General features: G+C 45.4%; 1 protein-coding gene across 1 annotated transcript; it reads right to left on the reverse strand.

The window, feature by feature from the left end:
• Positions 1 to 15,809: 15,809 nt before the first annotated feature.
• On the reverse strand, positions 15,810 to 20,970 carry LOC124629692. The gene is made up of 2 exons (XM_047163205.1): positions 19,567 to 20,970; positions 15,810 to 19,433 (listed from the first exon to the last, which is right to left on the reverse strand). The coding sequence occupies exons 1-2, from the start codon at positions 20,968 to 20,970 to the stop codon at positions 15,810 to 15,812; spliced, it is 5,028 nt and encodes a 1,675-aa protein (XP_047019161.1).
• Between the last annotated feature and the right edge of the window lie 302 nt (positions 20,971 to 21,272).

The raw sequence follows: 21,272 nt of genomic DNA on the forward strand, positions 1-21,272 counted from the left end.
CCAATGGTTTAATAGCCAAGAGCCTCGACCAACACCTCAGGAGGCTCTCGTTGGACGGCTGGATCAAGAGACACGGCACTCCTTGATACGGCACGTATTGTGAAGAGGTTTCTGTCTCTGGGACCCTAACCACCGGTACCTTGAACCCTGTGCCCGATATCGGTGGCAACCTATTTTTTATATTTTTAATATGTACAAGAATAAATAAAGTAATAAAATAAATAGCAAATTATAAAATAATAGTTATTTGTTATACAAGAGTGCAAAGTTGCTTTTTAACCGCGGGCTCAATTTTGATGACCAAGCAAGCGAAGGATTCTAAAATTGAAATACGAGCGTAGCGAGTGTTTCAATAATTAGAATCCTGAGCGATAGCGAGGGAATCAAAAGAGCACAAGGTGAAAAATCTTTGCACTCGAGTGCAACACGTAACTTTTCATCCCACCTCATCGAGGAAATTACTAAATGCAAAAAAACAAAATGGCGCGCACATACGAGTATCAAATTAAAAAGATGTACCTATTAAAGTTACACATAAAAGTTAACATATTTGAAAACTCACTTTAAAAATGAAACGACGTTAAAAATCTGTGTAAAAACAATAATAAAAAATACCTAATTAATTGAATAATTATTTTAAGCAGTATTTTATTTATTTAATATGTATTTGTTTGAAAAGGCTTATCAAGATTGTCACAAATGGAGTATTGCACACGATGTTCTAAATTCAAATCACTTTGCCGCTCTAGAGGATAAAAACGACTTTTGTGCTCAGATATCAAAGGGTAAAACTACTCTTTCCGAGATGGTGGGATGAAATAGTTATTTGTTATACAAGAGTGCAAAGTTGCTTTTTAACCGCGGGCTCAATTTTGATGACCGAGCAAGCGAAGGATTCTAAAATTGAAACACGAGCGTAGCGAGTGTTTCAATAATTAGAATCCTGAGCGATAGCGAGGGAATCAAAAGAGCACAAGGTGAAAAATCTTTGCACTCGAGTGCAACACGTAACTTTTCATCCCACCTCATCGAGGAAATTACTAAATGCAAAAAAACAAAATGGCGCGCACATACGAGTATCAAATTAAAAAGATGTACCTATTAAAGTTAACATATTTGAAAACTCACTTTAAAAATGAAACGACGTTAAAAATCTGTGTAAAAACAATAATAAAAAATACTTAATTAATTGAATAATTATTTTAAGCAGTATTTTATTTATTTAATATGTATTTGTTTGAAAAGTCTTATCAAGATTGTCACAAATGGAGTATTGCACACGATGTTCTAAATTCAAATCACTTTGCCGCTCTAGAGGATAAAAACGACTTTTGCGCTCAGATATCAAAGGGTAAAACTACTCTTTCCGAGATGGTGGGATGAAAAATAAATATTCGGTCACAGTTGAACTGAAATAAGTGAGTCAGCAGCCAAAAAGCTGTAAGTTTATATTTTTTTAAAGTAAAATCTAAGTGCAGCGGTCAAAAGACACGTTGCATTGCGTGCGACTAGATATATTATATCGGGAATTACTCCCTGGTCCAACTGTGTGGTCAAAGCTGTGTGACAGTAGCAGCGTAAGGGGGAGGGGGGGGAGCGCCTAGGGTACCACATCTAGGGGGGTGCCATATCGGTCACTGAACCTTATTGCAACCTTTATTGCAGATTAGACTGACCGGTAGTGAACCAGGTTCACTAGAACAAAATTGGTACACAAAAGTCGCACTCCATAGGCCCGATAAGAAAGCACATGTTTTGTCACATATACCTATCACAAATTAACTATCAGAGTGAAAATAACTCAATTTGATGACACATTTATGTGTCCAGCTTTAGCTTTCAAATTAAGATGAAGTTAAACATAAACCCCCTTACTTATAAAAATCTCTAATCACCTTCTAAGCAACATTTTAACTAATCACTACTTAAAGTCTTAAGTATTGATTTAATGTTGGTAAAGACATGCTTAAGCAACGTTTATAAGTATATTGATTTCTGACACTTCACTTTTTATTTTTTATTTAAACGTTTATAAGTAATAATTTTCTTAAACAGCCCATAAGTATTACTTATGTATTGTAGTTTATCAGTTGTGTTAGCACCCATAACACAAGTTAATTAATAACTTACCATGGGGCTAACCAATCGTGTGTGAAAAGGTGTCCCGACATTATATTATATATATATATTATATTATATATATCTTTCTTATGACTATTTCTTATATTCTTATGTACTACACTTACAGTTTTATGCTTCTTATGTTTCTATGTTATAATCTATTTTTAGATGTCAATCCTCCTTGCGCCTATCCTGCACCGAGCAGGCTGGCAAGAAGAAGAAGTTAAGACGTCGACTGCGATGACAGAACTTCAGAATTTACATGATTTCCAAATTATCTTCAATGCTGTATTTTTAATAACTTCGTTTTGATATCGTTAAATCATTTATAAAAGTACTGTTTGTAAGCAATAAAACTTGCACGGTTGTATGTCTATGAATTATGTGTTTTTAATGTTTGTCTACCCCTTCTGATCTGTCTTTTAAGATCAGAAGTGGGTAGCCACGCGTTCTTTACCGTTTCGTTTGCCGTCTAAATTCAGTAATTATTTGTTCTATTATTGAAACTACACCTCAACCATAAATAAGTTTTATTTCTTACACTCGAGAGTATTCTGAAGAAAAAGTATGAACTAGTTATAGTTCCAATACTGTTGCGATTCTATGAATGATCCCTATGTGCTGTGAGACACGATATAATCGACAGCACATTGGAAGACATTGGAAGCCACAACATCAACATTATGGCAAAGAACTATTCGAAGTCTTGACTAGAAATTGCGAGAGTAGAAGTGACAGCTGCTGTGTTTGTAAAACAAAAAGCGATCGTATGCTGGAGATACTGAAGATAGCCCACCAGCTGGAACTGCCTCAGTTCGATCTTACGAAGATTCCTTACAGCAGCAGATTTGTGTTTTAGAGCGAACCTGTCGGATTCTTTTTTCAGGATGAGTAAAGCACTGAAGCTTGAAGGGAGTGGCCCTGAAAAGCCATGAAGAAGAAAATTTATGATCAATATTTTATGTTTTGGACAGTTTCGCGTTTGTCCATTTCGCGTTTTGACTACGTTAGATTGCTGGAAGTTAGGTTTCGATAGGTTGGGTTGCTCAATGGTAGGTTTCACTACGATAGGTTTTTTTTTTTTTTTTAATCTTTATTTAAGGACGGGGTTTTTTCTAAAAAGAAAACGACACCCCGATTATTGAATACAAAATTAAAAACTTAAAATTAAATTAACCCACCCGTAATCTACTACCCACAATAATAATATTAATAAGAATTCTGGCCTCATCCGACAGTGGCGAAGCCAGAATGCTATTATAGTAGCCTACATTAAAATTGTTGACGTCAAAAGCGTGACGTCTTTGAGCGTCAATACGGCTGCACTCGCTGAGGATATGATGAACATCTTCGATCACTCCACAAACAACACAATTGGGGGAGTCCACCTTACGCATCATAAAGCCAAAGCTGTTAAGCGGGACATGACCGGATCGAAGCCTCAAAGCCATCACAACCTCCTGTCTGTTCATGCTGCTCATGTCGAACCAAAGCGTACGAGGAAGTGAGGGCTGAATGGTTTTGTACCAAATGCCTTTTGTCAGAGACCTTTTGTCGAAATATTCTGACCAGGACTGCAAGCATTTGCCTTGAACAGTGGGTATAAGTTCCGTGTGCCAGGGTAAACAAGTAAAAGGAACGCCGTCAGATCCGGCATCATTAGCGAGGCGGTCGACAATCTCATTACCCTTCAGTCCAACATGAGAAGGTATCCATTGAAGAACAACAGTTTTATGTTTAGCTACAATTTTGAAAATAGATTTTAAAATAGAATAAGCCAGTGGAAGCCCTCTGAATGGTGACGTGCATTTAATAAGATGAAGAAGCGCACTTTTTGAATCGGTAAGGACAACAAAGTAATCACCGTCTAATGATTCTATATAAGCCAAAGCTTCTGCTATAGCTATTAATTCCAAATGCATTATTGATAATTTTGACTTGATTTTGAGTTTAACAGAAGCACCTGTCTGAGAGTCATAGAAGGCTGCGCCACAGTTATTTTCATGCTTTGAACCATCAGTGTATATACAGTAAAAGCCACAATATAATGAATTAAGTGAATTGGTACAAAGTGATACAAGTTGATGAACATTGAAACAACGCTTTGGTTTATCAACAGACTCCAAAGTAGGTTTAACGATATTTGATAAGTCCATATTGCTGACCCAAGTATCCATGGAAAACATGTGAACTGTCGCACTACAGTAAATGAGTTCTCTATTTAGAACATCGTGAGCTGAAACAAGGAGGGGTTTTTTCTTATTTCTCCAATATATTTTGTTGCAGAGTTGATGTAACTTGTCCAGTAAATTAAGAAGAGGGTAATTATAACACTTAGATTTCAAATAAAATTTACAAGCTAAGAATTGGCGCCGAATAAATAAGGGAGGTAACGACAACTCTGACTCCATCACGTGTATCGGCGTACTTTTGATGAACCCGCCTATCAAACGTAGACAAGTGTTTTGCAATCTATCTAATTTCGCCAAGTGTGAGTCAGCACTATTACCGAATAGAAAACTACCAAAGTCAATACGACTACGAATGAGAGCTATGTATAATTGTCTTAACTGTTTTGGATGAACACCCCATCCGGGGCCAACCAAAACCCTGAAGATGTTAACTAGTTTTAAGACTCGTTCACATATCTCATTAACGTGTTTTTTCCACCGGAGACCTCTGTCTAGCCATAACCCTAAATATTTAACATTATCAACTACCTGTAGTGATGTGCCGTTTAGTCGTATGTCTATATTAGGTACACGAAAACCTCTACTAAATAAACAAATTTTACTTTTATCCGGCGAAATATGTAATCCTACATCTGTTAGTATGTTATTGATAACATTGAGGGCAGCTTGGATTTTATTTTGACCCTCGCTTACAGACGAACACGTCACGTACATTGCGAAATCATCCGCGTACTGGCAAATAGACACCTGATTTTGAAGTTGATTACAAATGTTTGCCGTTATTATGTTAAACAACAATGGTGATAAAGGGTCACCTTGCGCTAATCCACTACCTGAATCTCTACTAATAAAACTATTACCAGTTCTTATTTGAAGTGTTCTTCTGTGTAAAAAATTCCACAAATAATTACAAATCCGGGATCCTACTCCATATTGATCTAAAACATGAATTAAAACATAGTTGTTAACATTATTGTACGCACTATCTATATCTAAAAAACAGCCCATAGTTGTACAGCCCTCAGAGAAACCGGTTTGAATGGAGGATATTAAGTAAGCTAGACCATCTATACATGATTTATTTCTACGGAAACCCACCGTGTTAACAGAAAAAACATTTAATTTTTCAACAAACCACTCCAGTCTCCTAAATAAAATGTAATGAAATATTTTGCATATGCAAGATAACAAAGAAATAGGACGAAAGGAAGTTACATTGCTTAGATCACGACCAGGCTTTGGAATAGGCACTATACAGATGTCACGCCACTGAGATGGAACAAACCCATGATAAAAGAATTTATTAAATAAAGTAAGCAACACCGATTTGCCTACGTCAGGTAAATTTTTAATCATAGAATACGATATGTCATCGCATCCAGGAGATGTATCCTTAGATTTAATACATTTATTTAATTCCTGGATAGAGATCTCACATTCTAGTAATGGGTTGTAGTTTTTAACTGTAGGGGGCCTTGGGGACACATGATCTGGTGTTAAAGAATATAATAAGTTTGTGGCATTTTGAGGGTCTACATAACTAGGAGGAGATCGGAAACCCTTTAACCATCTCATTTTCTGCCACATTTCACTAGCCGATGTCGTGTGATCAACTGAGGAGCAGAAATTTTGAAAGTCCGTAGCCCTAGCCTGACGGATTAACTTCTGTGCAAAGTGTATTCTGTCATTAAGAATATCGAGATTATTGGGGGTAGGGTTGCGTCTAAATTTTGATAAAGCTAGCCTGCGCTGTGCTACTGCGTGTGAGATTTCTGCTGTCCAATACGGTTTTGGTAAAAATTCTGAGGTAGGATTCTGGTTGAATTTTACAAGCGGGATGAATTTGTTAGCAGCGTCATTTATAATAACTAAAAAACTGTCGTAAGCCTCCTGCAGGTCACTCGGGATATCGAAACTAGAAAAACGTTGTTCTAAATATTTATTATACGATGTCCAATCGGCTTTGCGGAAATTTCTTTTCTTGAGTGAGGGTAGATGAGAATAAGTAGAAGTTGAAATTTTAACGAGTAAATGATCACTACCCAGGTTTTCATTTAGAACAGTCCAACAAAAGTTGTGTGCAATATCCATAGATACCAAAGATATATCAGGAGAAGACTGTTGTAGGTAATTATCTACTAAACGAACACGTGTATGAGACCCATTGTTTAAGACGAAAAAGTTACTATCTAAAAGTGCGTCATGGATGAGTGACCCTCTGTGATCAGTTTTATATGACCAACTGACGTGATGGGCATTAAAATCGCCCAAGATTAGCGTTTTGGATGAACATGACGCTAGCAAGTTACTCCAATCTTGGTGAGTGGTTAAAATTCTGGAAGGGCAGTAGATTGCAACAATATTTTCAAACGGTTCACAATTAAAAACCCTAATACAAACTATTTCGATACCACTATTGTTAATGTGAACGAATTTCTGTTGCGCCTTAATGGATTTGTGTACGAGTATAGCTACACCGCCATATGAGTCATCTCTATCCGCACGATAAGCACAATAACTGTTAACTTTAAAATTACACTCCGGCTCGAGCCACGTTTCACTAAGGGCAGCAATATGAACCTTTTCTTGGCGCAAAATTTCGCAAAAGGAAATTAACTTAGGCTTAATACTTTGGGCATTCCACTGTAAAATGTTTAACTTAAGTGCCTTAGGAGCCATCACAGGGTCGTATTTATAAAACTAAACACAGATTTTATCCAAGGCCAATCTGAAACAAAACTAACGGAAACTAACATAAACCATTCTAGGCACAACTGTAATATGGATTTAATTTTAAAAGAAAGGTTATGCTGTTTGAGAAAAATTACTTCCTTGATTCTGTCCCAAAGCTCCTTAATGGACGGACACTGTTCCTTTTGGCCCTCATCCTCATCAGACGACATATAAACGTCTTTACTGCCTCCATCTGAATTCCAAAATGCCCAATCCTCCTCAGTGGATTTCTTTTGACGCTTTGATGACTTAATGTTAGGATTTAGGGAGCGAGGAGTAGTTTTAACTGCTGACTTCACTTCATGAATAATGGGTTTTGTTTTGACGGTTTCGGCATAAGTCAGTTGACTAGGCGGATCAGGATATATATTCTTACTTGGTGTCTGCTCCGTTCTAAGACGTGGAAAAGTGTCGCCACAGCTAGGTGTAAGTAGGGTTCGTGTGACAGTGTTTTCGGGGAGAATGGGCCTTTCAGGTGGGACATACATTTCTAATGCTTTTCTGTATGTGCATCCAAACTCCGCCATAATCTCTCTCAGCTTCCTTTCTTTTTTGTACGCAGGACAAGCCTTGCTCAAAGATATATGGTCGCCTTTACAATTGACGCAAGAAAACGAAGTGGTGTCGCAATTCTCATGATGACCCCCACACTTGGGGCAAATTACGTTTTTAGCAGGACACATTTTACGGGTATGACCTAATTTCCAGCATTGAGAGCATTGGGATACTTGGTGTATATAGGGGAAAACCCTCACGTTTATATCACACACGCGAACAGTTGCTGGTACATGGCTACCGTCAAAACATAGTCGAAGGGTTTCACTCGGGCACCAACCGCCTTCATCTCGATTCCGTCGATTAAGCCTATGAACTGATATAAGCTTTGTTGGGGCTGGACAAGAGATATTTTTAAGGATCTCGTCATCGGTGAGTTCAAGGTCAACATCTTTGATAAGACCATAGGAAACAGAGACTTCCGTAGCCCTCTGCAACCTCCAACCTTTCTCTAGAAGTTTCTCGCATGAAAAAAGACTCTGTGCAGCTGTTTCGCAGTCAAATTGCAGACGAACTTTAAATGGGCTTAAATACTTTACTTGGTGTACCTTGGTTATGTCATTTTCCTTTAAAATGCGTGCCATTGCAAATTGTTTAGGAAGACGTTCTTTATGAGAAATGTAAACTTCATATTTTATTTCGTCCTTAATTGTGTTATTGCCACCGTATCGTGACTTCTTTTTTCCCTTTACTTCCCTCCATGTATCTTCATCCTCCGTACTACCTTCTCTTTGTCTCTTGGCTCCTCTTAACAGTTCCTCATTGGTCTCAAGGTCATCTCCATCATCAATAGCTTCTATATCGAGAGAATTATTCAAAAGGTTGTAAACATCACTCGCAACAATCGGCGTAACTGAACGCGGTGATGCGTTAGCGTTATCAGTCATATTGCATCTAAAACTCGGTGAATATGCCTACAAATACAAACCGGAGAACGGCCGGGCGAACCGGCGCACACCGGTAATGTTGTTGTTGCTGCTTCGTAACAGCTGCGCGGGCGATAGCCAACGAAACGCGTCGAAAACACGACTAGGCCGCGCGAATGCCGCTGCGGAACTGACTACGATAGGTTGCTCAAAGTTAAGTTTCACTAGGTTAGGTTAGGTTAGGTTAGGTTTTTTTTTTTTTTTTTTTTTTAAATATTGCACCCGCCATCTTGGGTACTGCCGTGTACCTCTGACGTAATCAGAGTCTTTGTATGTCTTATGTTTTTTATTTTCTTTGTTGTGGAGTAAGACGCTCCGGTTTAAGCCGAAGCGTTTCTCTCCACGACAATTTTACAAATTTGTTCTGCAAACATGAGGAAATCGCCTCTTAATTTTTTATTTGCGATGAGCTCGAAGGCTCTACTGACTGCCACATCTGTTTCGAGTCTTTGGGCGAGGTCAAAACGTTTTCTTTCGAATATAGGGCATTGAAAAAGAATGTGCTGAACGGATTCCTCAACCGCAGGATCGCAGACGCATGACGGGCTCTCCCGACACTTGAAGCGGTGCAGATATTGGGAGAACCCCCCATGGCCTGTAAAGATGTTGGTTAAGATTCCCTGCGGTTGTATTTTTCGCACCAGACGATATGCCTCCCTCGCGTCCGGGAAGAACACTCTCGTGACGGAGGCCGTCTCGCCCGTTGTATACCTTCGGTTCCATTCGCCAAGAGAGTCTCCACGAAGTTCACTCCTGACGAATGAGACCGGGCACCGGTCGTAGTCAGGCTTCCTCCGGCTCGAGAGTGCTGCTTCTTTTGCTAGCTCGTCGGCGCGCTCGTTTCCATCGATGCCGGCGTGGGCCTTGATCCAGAACAAGGTCACAGCTTTGCCAAGGGTCAAGGCCACGCTGAGGTTTCGGCGCGCCTCGATTGCGAGGGAGTGCATAGACCCGGGATTGGTCACCGTCTGCAAGGCCGCCCGTGAGTCGCTATAAATGCCGCAGCTCTCCGCTCCGCTGTTCAGGGCTTCGCTAGTGGCCCTGCATATGGCCAGGAGTTCAGCCTGGTAGACTGTGCAGTACGCTGGCAAGCTCAGTTTTCGGCTCCGTAGTTCGGTCTGGTTGTCCCATATGGACAACGCAGCACCGACTTTGCCCTGGAACTTGCTGCCGTCTGTGAAAATTCTGAGCGACTGCACGTTGTGTTGGTCTACCAGGCTTCGGTCATCTAGACACCTGAAGTTCAGGTCCATACGCAAGGCGGGGTGTGGTAGCTCTGCAAATCCAACCACCCGCTCAACCTCCCGGTCTCCCAGCACTAGCCGGGTTGACCCTTTGCGAGCCTCATATAGGCCGGCTGCTTCCTTGACGCGTAGGTCCAGAGGTAGTAACCCGGCGAGTAGTAGGGCCGAGTTTAGGGAGACGGTGCGGTAGGATTTGCAGATCTTCTGTGCGAAGCCCCGCTGGACGGTGTTTAAGAGCTTGCGGACACAAATTTTTTGAGCGGCGGGCGACCATGCAGCTGCGGCGTATAGGATGACGGGCTCCACTGCTGCCGTATAGATTGTGCGGACGACGTCGGGGTGCAGTCCCCAGCTTATTTTTGCAGCTCGTTGGAGTTGCTTCGCGATATTGAGGGCCTTCCTACAGACGTTGGCGACGTGGGTGTTAAAGGTCAGCTTATCGTCTATAGTCAGGCCCAAGATCTTTATTTCGCGAGACATGCCAATGTCGACCCCGCCCATGCGCAGGAGTGGGGTGTCATGCTTAAGCTTGTTTGTCAGCAGCATTGCGCAGGTCTTGTGCGGCGCAAACTTGAGTTTGTTTCTGACTCCCCACTCCTGAACAAACTCGAGGGCGGCATTGGCATGTCGCTGCACCTCCAGCGCAGTATCCCCGGCAAACAGCAGAACCACGTCATCGGCGAACGCCTGGCACACAACCCCGCGGTCATGTAAGTTCTTGAGGAGGGGATCTAGGAGGACGTTCCAGAGTATCGGCCCGCTGATCGAGCCTTGGACGCAACCCTTTTGCGTGTTTCTACAATGTTCGACTCCGGCATACCTTAGTCGCACACATCTGTCGCCAAGGTAGCTGTCGAGTAGCCGCCTAATGTTGACCGGACACTTTTCCTCCGCCAGTCTGACCTTTATGGCTGGCCACCAGGCGCTGTCGAAGGCGCCCTCTATATCCAGCGAGACGATGGTGACCAACTTTTTGTTCTTGATTTCAACCTTTATTTGGTTCACTAGATTATAGAGGGCGTCCTCGGTGCTCCTCTGGGGCATGAAGCCGTACTGGCGGGTACTCAGCCTCGGCACTAGGTGCCACTGGAGCCTCGTGACAACCATCTTCTCCAGGACCTTTCCTAACACGGGCAGGAGCCCGATCGGCCTATATGACTTGGCGTTTGTGTAGTTGTCCTTGCCCGGCTTCCTCAGTACCACAACTGTGGCTTCCTTCCACTTCTTGGGGAAGTGGCCCAGACTGAGGCATTTGTTGGCCAGGGCAAGGAACGCCTCGGGGTCCTGGAGAATTGCCTGGCGACAGATGTCCGCGGTGAGACCGTCCGCGCCTGGCGCCTTTTTAGGGTTAAAAGAGGACACTGCTGTTATGAGCTCATGCGGAGTAAAAGGCGGGTCATGTTCTTCATCATAAACCCGGTCGTTTACCCGCATGGCCAAACGCCGGATGTCCTTTTGTTCTTCAGTGTCCTCTTCTCCCAGGTCGTGCGGATAAAGTGTCTCAGCCAGGTGCGATGCGGATTCTGCCGGAGTCAAATATATACCGCTTTTAATTAGGGTTGCGTCCTCGTGCCGTGTTGCGGTACGCCCTATCACCCTGTAAATGCCCTCCCACATCCCCTCCCTGTCCTGCTTGGTGCAGAACTCCGTCCAGCTCCTCGTTTGGGCTATCATGGCTTTAATTTCATAGTTTGTTTTGTGTTGCAGGTACTCTTCGACGACGGACTGCCTTCGGATTGGAGCGGCGCAGCGGACTCTTCTCTTCCTGGTGGCGACCTCCTTCTTCAGGCTTTCGAGCTCATGGGACCACCACGGCAAGGTAATTTTTTCCGAGTTTTTCTTCTTCGGTATAGTTTCTTGACATGACTTTTGTATTACTTCTAAATATTTGTTTATGATTATTTCTAAATTTTGACTATTTTCAATTTCTTCGAATTTTGACTTATTTATGTTTTCTTCTATTTTAAACTGGGCCAGTTTCTCACGAAACTGGACCCAGTTTGCTTTTTTGGTGTTGAACATCCTAGTAGTAGATTTTACTGCTATGCCTAAAGATTTTTGCAAATTTATCCTAAATTTTATGCCGTTATGGTCCGAGCTCGTCAGTCCCTCGTCTACCTCCCAGCCTTCGACCAGGCAGAGAAGATCCGCCGAGCATGCCGTCACGTCGACGTGACTGCAGTATCTCCTGCCCCCTCGGATGGTGTCAAAAGTGGGCAGGGTGCCGCTGTTGAGTACCTGCAACTCCAGCTCGTCCAATGTGGAGCATAGCTCCTCCCCCCTGCTGTCCTCCGTAAGGCTCCCCCACCATGGGCTCTTTGCGTTAAAGTCGCCTCCGATGAGAAGGTGGCGACTTCCCAGCTTCCGCCTGACCGCTCTGAGGTGCTCCAGGTACGAGTCCATGGGCTTGTCCGGTTCGAAGTACACCGATGCTGCTGCGATTTCCCAGGCTTGGGTCCGGATCCTCACCACGACGATGTTATGGGTGGTGAGTTCTGGGCACTGTATAACGTCGAGGTCGTGGTCGAGCACTACAATGGCAGCTTTTACAGTGCCCTCTCCCTCCTCCGAAGCCTGGTAGATCCGCGCCCCCCGGTAGCTCCGCATTCTCCGGACAGAACCCACGTAAGGCTCTTGGATGAGAGCGAAAGATGACTTCGACCGTGAAGCGGCCTCAAGCAGCTCGGCGGTCGCCAGCTGCTTTCTCTGAAGGTTGGCCTGCAGAACTTTGTATGACCTGGTGTCCACTGCGGCGCCCTCAGCAATATCCGATTTTTGACCTGGCCAGTGCGTCCCATCTGCGTCTCACCGGGCAGTCCGGGCTGAACGCATTATGCGTCGTTCCCTCCAGCCCGGCTGTAGTGCAGTTACAACAGGATGGGGGCGCATTGGCTTTCGCTTCTGGGCAAGAATTGCGTAAGTGAGGGCCACCGCAGTGGCTGCAGGCTTCCTCTTTTTCTGTGCAAAGGCGTCTGCCGTGCCCATATCCTAAGCATAGGGAGCATTGGACCAGGGGAGATTGGTCTTCCACCCTGATCCGCTGCATGTCTATATACACGGCAGACGTCCCCGTCAATCTGCTCCAGAGGGTGGGGGAGACTCTCGCAACAATGTGGCACATCAGCTGGTTCCGGGCCCTTTTCCTATATTTTATTATGACGCGGTCATCCTCAGCCGCAAGGTCGGCGAAGAGCTTGGTGTTCTGCGTCCTCAGGGCTTTCGTGACGTCCTCGTCGGTGTTGTAGCTGAGGACGTCCCTGAGGATAATGAGCGGGTCTAGGTTTGCTGCGTCCTGGACGGTCAGGTGTTGACCGGCCGACCTGAGCTTTTCCCGGACCCTGCTCCGCTCCTCCTCGTCCCTGCAGCTGATGACGACCTTGCTGTCCTTGGCCTTTCTGACCCTGTCAATGCGGTAACCACCTTCTTTGGCGTTAATAGCAGTGCGGATTTTATCCAGCACCTGCTCGCCAGTTTCTTGTTTATCGTTGGAGGCGACCACAACCGAGTGCAGTGTTGGTCGCGGTGATGCTGCGAGCGGCTTTGGTGCCGCCAACACACCCGCGTATGTGGTCGCGTTCAACGCTGTCGTGTGTTTGGACAGACTTTGTTGGAGTTCCTCCATTTTTTCGGCGCTCTCCTTCACAAGCCTACTGTGGTCCGCCAGTGAGGAGAGTAGCTGGGAGTACTCTTGGCTGCAATGTTCCGGTAGCACCGCACCGACAGTGGCTGGTTGTTCTTTTTTTGAAGATATAAGGCCCCTCCCCTTGTCCGCTTCCCCATCCCTCACCATGCGATAGAGGGTGTCTATAGCCATGGTGACATCCTCCTTGATGTCGGTCCGGAGGTTCCGGCTTTGGCCAAGAGCGATCTTGGCCTTAGTTACCAAGTTTCTGGCTTCTTGCACCCTGCTGACGGAGGCTGGGGGTTTTGGGGCCTCTGCCGTCCCGGTGAACTTCTCTGGAGCTGGTGACACGCTCTTTAGTATTGTGATCTTTTTAGGTTTCACCGGGGCGGCAGGTGCCGAGCTGGGCAAGGGGGTTTGGCTAGACTCCAACACCTCGATGCTCCTCCTGACGTTTGTGTTTGTCGGCTGAGCCGGGCTCACATTTGAAGAATTACCAGGAGAAGCATCTTGGGCTGGAGGAGCATTCTTCCTGTTAACGGGCGTTCGGATTCCAAACATGTTTAGTTTTGTTTGCTGGCGAAGGACAAAAAGACAGTTTTTCTATGATGGATGGCGGCGTTCGAGAAGCTAGCTGTGTGGGCACCTTAGCAGGGCTACTCTTCTTGCTAGGAAGAAGGGTCCAAAGGGCCCTGGTTAGCCTGTGGATACTTCACGAAGCTAATTGCCGTCGCGTGCTCGTCCTTGTGCAATGCACCGTCCAGTGTATAGGGCTGGAAGGTGCTGTCAACAGTTTCAAAAGTCAAATTAGAACGGATCAAAAGATCTAATAGTGCTTTGTGATAATTGTATAGGTTTTAAAATAGTTTGTTAAAACAGTCAAATATATTAGAAAAATAAAATAATTAAATAAAAAGCATAGATAAAAAGTACGAATTAAAATTTCGGTCACAGTTGACTAGAGTAGATAAGTCGGCAGCTAAAAAAAGCTGTGGGTTCAAATTTTTTGAATAAAATCTAAGTGCAGCGGTCAATAGACACGTTACACTGCGTGAGAAAAGATAACTTATGTTGGGGACTGCGCCCCGGTCAACTGATTGGTCAAAATTGTTTTGATAACTTTTCTTGGATAAAACAGTACTTCAACCTACGCTAAAAACCGCTTAATTTGAGTAAAAGAGCCCAGATTCAAGCGAATTTTATGTAATCCAAGTCAGGAGACTACTGGGATGCAAAATCCGTCAAAAAATAATTTTCAAAAATTTGGTCCCAAAGTCACACCCTTTCCTATAGTAAATTTTTCATGCTCTTGATTGCGACTAAAGGGCGGGTGGGGGCATTTTTTGACGTTTGGTGCGGCGTAGAGGGACGTGCGATACGTCAAAAGACGCGTCTCGGCGAGCCCTAGCCAGCTGTCCAGAAACTAGAATAGGCTTTCCTAGAAATTTTGAAAATTTTGGTCGAAAAACTGTAAAATTTAGTGTTTTTTAATAGAAAATATTTAATTTCGACGTCCAAACCTACCCAAAATCGTGCAAAATGCAGTCAGGAAGACAGGTCGGAGTGGTAAGTATTTAATAAAAATTTTACAATGAAAAAATCTAGTCAGAATTTTGATAAATAATTAATTTTGTGTTTTTTACAGGTCGAGAAGGGTGGGGGTGTCAAAAAATCGGGTCACACCGCTTCGATGTCGCGTTTGAAGGGTTATCGCGTGCTTACAAGCCTGTTGTAGCTATTATACGCAAAAAACCGCATCAAAATCGGTCTCCTTTTGAAAAAGTTATCAGGGTTAGGTTAGGTTAGGTTTTTTTTTTTTTTTTTTTTTTTTTTTTTTTTTTTTTTTTTGTGGCAGGAGTGGGAAATCCTCATGGACACCCCGAGGGGTAGTGCCGGACTCTTACCGGCTAAAACCCACTCCTGCCGTCCCTTGTTCCCCTGACGTGGTCAGAGACCTGTTTAGACTTGTTTCTTTTGTTTAAACTTGATTAATTTTTTGATGATATGTGGAATCTTAGATCGTTTTAAAATATATATTTGTATATAATAAATATTCGTATATATTTAAATGGTTGTATATATTTTATATTTTACAAAGTAGTTCATGTGTTTTCTATATCATATAATTCCAGTATTTATACCTATTAAGATCTGTTTGTTATTTGTATATATTTAATTATAAATATTTGTATATAGTTGTATAAGTTAAATTATAGGTATTTGTGTATAATTGTAAAATTGAATTATAAATATTTATGTATAGTTGTAAAAATTTAAATTATAAATATTTGTGTATAATTGTATAAAATAAATGTTAAATATTTTTGTGTATATATATATGTAATAAATTGACGATCTTTTGTGTATACCCCATGCTTACCAGGCCATATTATTTCTAATAAGGTGGAAGCATGGGTCAGGCTTCTTTATTCCTACGTATTATTTTATTTGCAACTGTTTCGGCATACTCTAGGAATTTTTCTCTTGCTTTTCGTTTGTGCATTATGTGGCTAATGTTTTGCAGGCTCAGCTCTGTATCTAATTCCTGTTCCAGTGCCCACCGTTCCCGCGCGAAGATAGGGCATTCTAGGATGATGTGGGGGACAGACTCGATCGCACTAGGGTCGCAGATGCACGATGGGTTCTCCTTACACTTAAAGCGGTGCAAGTATTCGGAGAACCCGCCGTGCCCCGTCAGCACTTGTGTTATTACCCCACGTGGTAGAATTTTTCTGACGATCCTGTACGCGTCCGCAGCGTCGGGCAGAAAGATCTTCGTGACCCCCGCTGTCGCTCCGTTTCCGTATCTCCGATTCCATTCGCCCAGCGACTCCAATCGGATCTGCCGCTTGACGAATGAAACCGGGCAGAGGTCGTAATCTGGCCTGGTTTTGTTCTTCAAAGCCGCTTCCTTGGCCAGGTGGTCGGCGCGCTCATTTCCCTCCAGTCCAGCGTGTGCCTTTATCCAGAACAAGGATGTAACTTTGCCCTGGGATAAAGCCACACTGAGGTTCGCCCTTGCTTCCACTGCCAGGGCGTGGAGGGCACTCTGGTTGGTGACCGTTTGCAGGGCTGCCTTCGAGTCGCTGTATATGCCAAAAGTGCCCTCCCGGCGCCGCAGTATTTGCCTAGTGGCTACGCATATGGCCAGGAGTTCTGCCTGGTAGACAGTACAGCAGGACGGCAGACTGAGTTTCGAGGACTTGATCTCGGCCTCTCTATCCCAAAGGGAGAGTGCTGCTCCGACCTTGCCCTCGATCTTGCTGCCGTCTGTAAAGAACCGTATGTCCTGGCTGTTGTGGGACTCCACATGAGACTGATCTACCAAGCTCACGAACCCCATGGCCGTATGTTTCGCCGGGTGTGGCGTGTCTGCGAACGCCACCACCCGTTCCACCTCACGACCGGCCAGCGAAGTTACTCCCTTTTTCTTTTCATAGAGCGCGGCTGCTTCTTGAATCCTAAGGTCGAGCGGGAGCAGCCCCGCCAGCACAAGTGCCGAATGCAGTGAAACGGTGCGGTACGCTCCGCACAGCTTCTGAGCGAACCCTCGCTGGACCGAATTAAGGAGTTTCTGCACACCGACTTTCCTGGCTGCTGGCGCCCAGGCGCTGGCCGCGTACAGAATCACCGGTTCCACTGCCGCCGTGTAGATGCTGCGGATCACCTCGGGGTGTAGACCCCAGCTCACCTTTGCCGCCCTGGCCAACTGTTTGTAGATATTAATAGCCTTCTTACAAACGTTTGCGACGTGCGTGTTGAAGGTGAGCTTGTGATCCACAGTGAGCCCCAGTATCTTTATTTCCTCTGACATGCCAATGGCGACCCCGCTCATGCTCAGGAGGGGGACATCGTACTTTAGCTTCCTGGTTACGACCATGGCGCATGTTTTGTGTGGCGCAAACTTCAGCTTATTTCTGATGCCCCACCCCCGAACATACTCGAGGGCGGCATTGGCACGTCTTTGGATTTCGAGTGCTGTATCCCCGCTGAAAATGAGGACGACGTCGTCAGCGAAAGCCTGACAGTAGTCGCCTCGCTGTTCAAGACCTTTTAGCAGGGGATCCAGCACCAGGTTCCAAAGGATTGGGCCTCCAATAGACCCCTGCACACATCCCTTGTTCGTATCCCGGCGGCACTCCGCTCCGGCGTACCTGACCCGGACACACCTGTCGTTGAGGTAGCTGTCTATCATCCTTCTTATGTTCACCGGGCACTTTTCCTCAGCCAGTCTGGTCCTGATGGCCGGCCACCATGCGCTGTCGAAGGCTCCCTCTATATCAAGAGAGACAACAGTGATCAGCTTTTTGTCGTTTAATTTTTCCTTGATGTGTTGAATCATGGTGTAGAGGGAGTCTTCGGTGCTTTTTTGTGGCATGAAGCCAAACTGGCGAGTACTAAGCCGCGGGACTAGGTGCCATTTGAGACGAGCTACCATCAACTTTTCCAGGATTTTGCCCAGGACAGGTAATAGGCCGATGGGTCGGTAAGACTTGGGGGCGGTGTAGGTGTCTTTCCCTGGCTTCCGGAGGATCACCACTGTGGCCTCCTTCCAGGCTCCGGGGAAGTGTCCCTGCTCCAGACATTTATTGGCCAGGGCGAGGAAGATCCCCGGATCGCGGAAGATGGCTTGAGCGCAGATATCGGCGGTGAGACCATCCGCCCCGGGTGCCTTTTTTGGGTTGAAGCTATCCACCGCCGTTTTCAGTTCCAGTAGCGTGAACGGTGGGTCATGGTGCTCATCATGCGACCACACGTTCGAGCGATCGGCATCTTCACGAGTACGGCGGTGGTCCTCGGTTTCGCCCTCTTCCGAGTCCACGGGGTAGAAGGTCTCCGCCAGGAGCCGCGCTGAGTTTTCTGGGCTCAATGGCAGTCCGTCCTTGACCAGGGGTACATCCTCACATCTTTTTGTGGTGCGACCGATAACCCTATAGATCCCCTCCCATACCCCCTCCCTATCTTGTTTCTCGCAGAACCCCTTCCAACTTTGCACTTGTGCTTTCATTGCCTCGTGTTCATATTTTTCTTTTGCTTGCAGGTACTCATCAACGACCTTTTGTCTCCGGATCTTCGCGGCACAGCGTATACGGCGTCTCCTAGTGTTGACCTCGTTTTTCATCTCGACGAGCTCGGTTGACCACCACGGTATGTTGACTAAACTGTTATTTTTAATTTTTGGTATGGTTTCCTGACTTGTTTTAATTATTATGTTGATGTAATTTTGAATTGATTGATCTAAAGATTGTGTGTTGTTAATTTTGTTTATTTCTATACTATTAATTTGATACTCTTCTTCCAATTGGGCCAATTTCTCACGAAATTGACTCCAATTGGCTTTTTTGGTGTTATAAATTCTTGTTTGCCTATTAATGTTAATACCTTTTGATTTTTGTAATTTAATTTTGAACACAATACCGTTGTGGTCCGAGCTCGTGATGCCGCTCTCGACTCTCCAGTCTTCAATTAGACCAAGGAGTCCCTCCGAGCAGGCTGTGAGGTCAACAAAGCTGGTGAACTGCTTTCCTCCTCTGAAGGTGTCGAAGGTCGGAGTATTGCCGGTGTTGAGTACCTGCAAGCCCATGTCCTCGAAGCTGCCAGCTACTTCTTCCCCCCTGCTGTCGATGATTGAGCTACCCCACCAGGTGCTCTTTGCGTTCGCATCGCCCCCGACTATAATATCTAGGTGACCCATTTCCTCTCGGATCCGCCTTAGTTGCTCCAAGTATGGCTCTATGGGCTGGTCCGGTTCAAAGTAGAACGAGACTACCGCAATCTCCCAGGCGCGGGTACGGATCCTTACCACCGTGATGTTGTTGGTGGTAAGTTCTGGACACTGTAGCACGTCTAGGTCGTGATTGAAGACGGCTATTGCCGACTTTACAGTTCCTTCTCCTTGGTCGGCGCTCTGGAAGATTCTCACTCCGTGATAGTCTCGCATCTTCCGGATCCCACCCACATACGGCTCCTGGAGCAACGCCAGAGCAACTTTCCTGTCGCCGGCCTCTATGAGCAGTTCTTGCGTGGCTAGGTTCTTCCTCTGGAGGTTGGTTTGGATTACTGAGTACTCTGGGTCAGGTCGGGGTCGAATAGCTGGCTGGCTGATTCCGGGTGCGGTAGGCTCAACCTTAGCAGTAGGCGACTGACAGACGGGATAATGCATCCCACTTCACCCGGACGGGGCACTCGCTGTCGAAGGCGTTATGGTCGATCTTGGGCATTTTTGCCAGAAGGCAGTTGCGGCATTTGGGAGGTTCGGCTGCTTGCCTTAAGGGGCAGTCCGCTCGGAGGTGGAGGTCTCCGCAATGAATGCAGACATCGGCTGTTTCCGTGCACATCTTCCGGGTATGACCATAGCGCAGGCAGCGCGTGCACTGTACCAGAGGTGACTGGTCCAGTACACGCACCCTCTGCAGGTCGATGTGCAGTCTTCCCGCCGATGTCAGCCTCTGCCATAACGCTGGGGACACCTGCAGAATGATGTGGCACGTGTGGGGATTTCTCGTCCTGCGACGGTATTTGATGCCCATTCTCGCATCCTCTGCAGGTACGTCCCCAATCAGGTGGTGATTTTGGCATTTTATTGCCTGGATGACCTCCTCGTCCGAGTGACAGGAGAGGACGTCCTTGATGATTATGAGCGGGTCCTTGTTCTTCACTTCTTCCACCATCAGGTTACCCGCTCTCTTGATCCTCTCCGTCGCCCTAGTCATTTCCTCCCGGGATCCAAAGCCCACAACCACCTTCCGGTCCCTTGCCTTCCTCAGCCGTTCGACCCTCGTGCCCTCATTTTTTGCATCGACCGCCGTCCTCAGCTTCTCGATGACCACTTCACCGGTGTCTTGATCGCAGGTGGATGACACGATCACCGAGTGCAGTGGCTCTCGGAATTGTATTTTTGAGGTTGCGGCGATCTCTGCGAACGTCGGTCCCTGGCCAGCCACGTAGCGTGGCGCCTCTTTAAGTTGTTCCGACAGAGCCTGCGTGTGCTGTTTGCAGTCCTCCAGGGCCCGGTTGTGGCTCTGGAGCGAATCCATGAGCTGATTCACAAGCTCTGTCGGAAATTCCTGGCGAGGAGTCTGTTGAGGTGGGATGGATTCCGTTGTGTTTTCCAACTCGGCACTTGTTTCCTTATCTGCCCCTGCCTCCTTGACGAGGTGGTAGAGTCTCTCGGCTGCCTTGGTGATCTCATAGGCGATTTCCTTTTTTAAGTTACGAGAGCTCACCACCTGCATTTTTACTTTTGAGAGGCAGGCTTTGGCTTCGGTCATCCTGTTCATGTACCGAGTTGGCTGTGTCGTTTGAGAAGGTGGCGATGACAGGATTATTGTTTGCTCTAGCCGTGACTCTTGTGGGAGGATTGTTTTGGGCCTGAGCTTAGGTGGAGATCTTTTCGGGGACTTTGGCTGAGGCGAAGGTGTTTTCTGAGGGCGGGCCTCGCTGACTATCTCAGCCTCCCGCTCTTCAGGACTGTGACATACTGATGGTCCTGCCTCAGCTACTATTGAGCTTCCCGATTCCGACCTCTCTACTCTGGCCTTGAGCTTCTTCGCCACTGGAGTTCTCATGCCGAACATGGTCAGGGGAAGGGTAAATACAATGAATTAAATCCCTGTAAAGGGGGGATAGGTCAAATAAATATAAGAAAGTAATAATGTAAATCAATATTCGTCAGCAATAGTCATAAAGTATATATTATAATAATAAGTCATAAATTGTGGTAATAAACCAGGTCTATATTTTGCAAAATTTGATTTTTAAATATATTCTAAAGCTAGGTGCAGCGGTCAAAAGACTCGTTGCACGGCGTTAAGTTATATTTTGTCAGGGGGTTGGTCCCCAGTCAATTTGTGAGGTTGAGAGCCACTAAATAAATGAT

Source organism: Helicoverpa zea, chromosome 4 (genome assembly GCF_022581195.2).
Source record: "Helicoverpa zea isolate HzStark_Cry1AcR chromosome 4, ilHelZeax1.1, whole genome shotgun sequence".
NCBI lineage: Eukaryota > Metazoa > Arthropoda > Insecta > Lepidoptera > Noctuidae > Helicoverpa > Helicoverpa zea.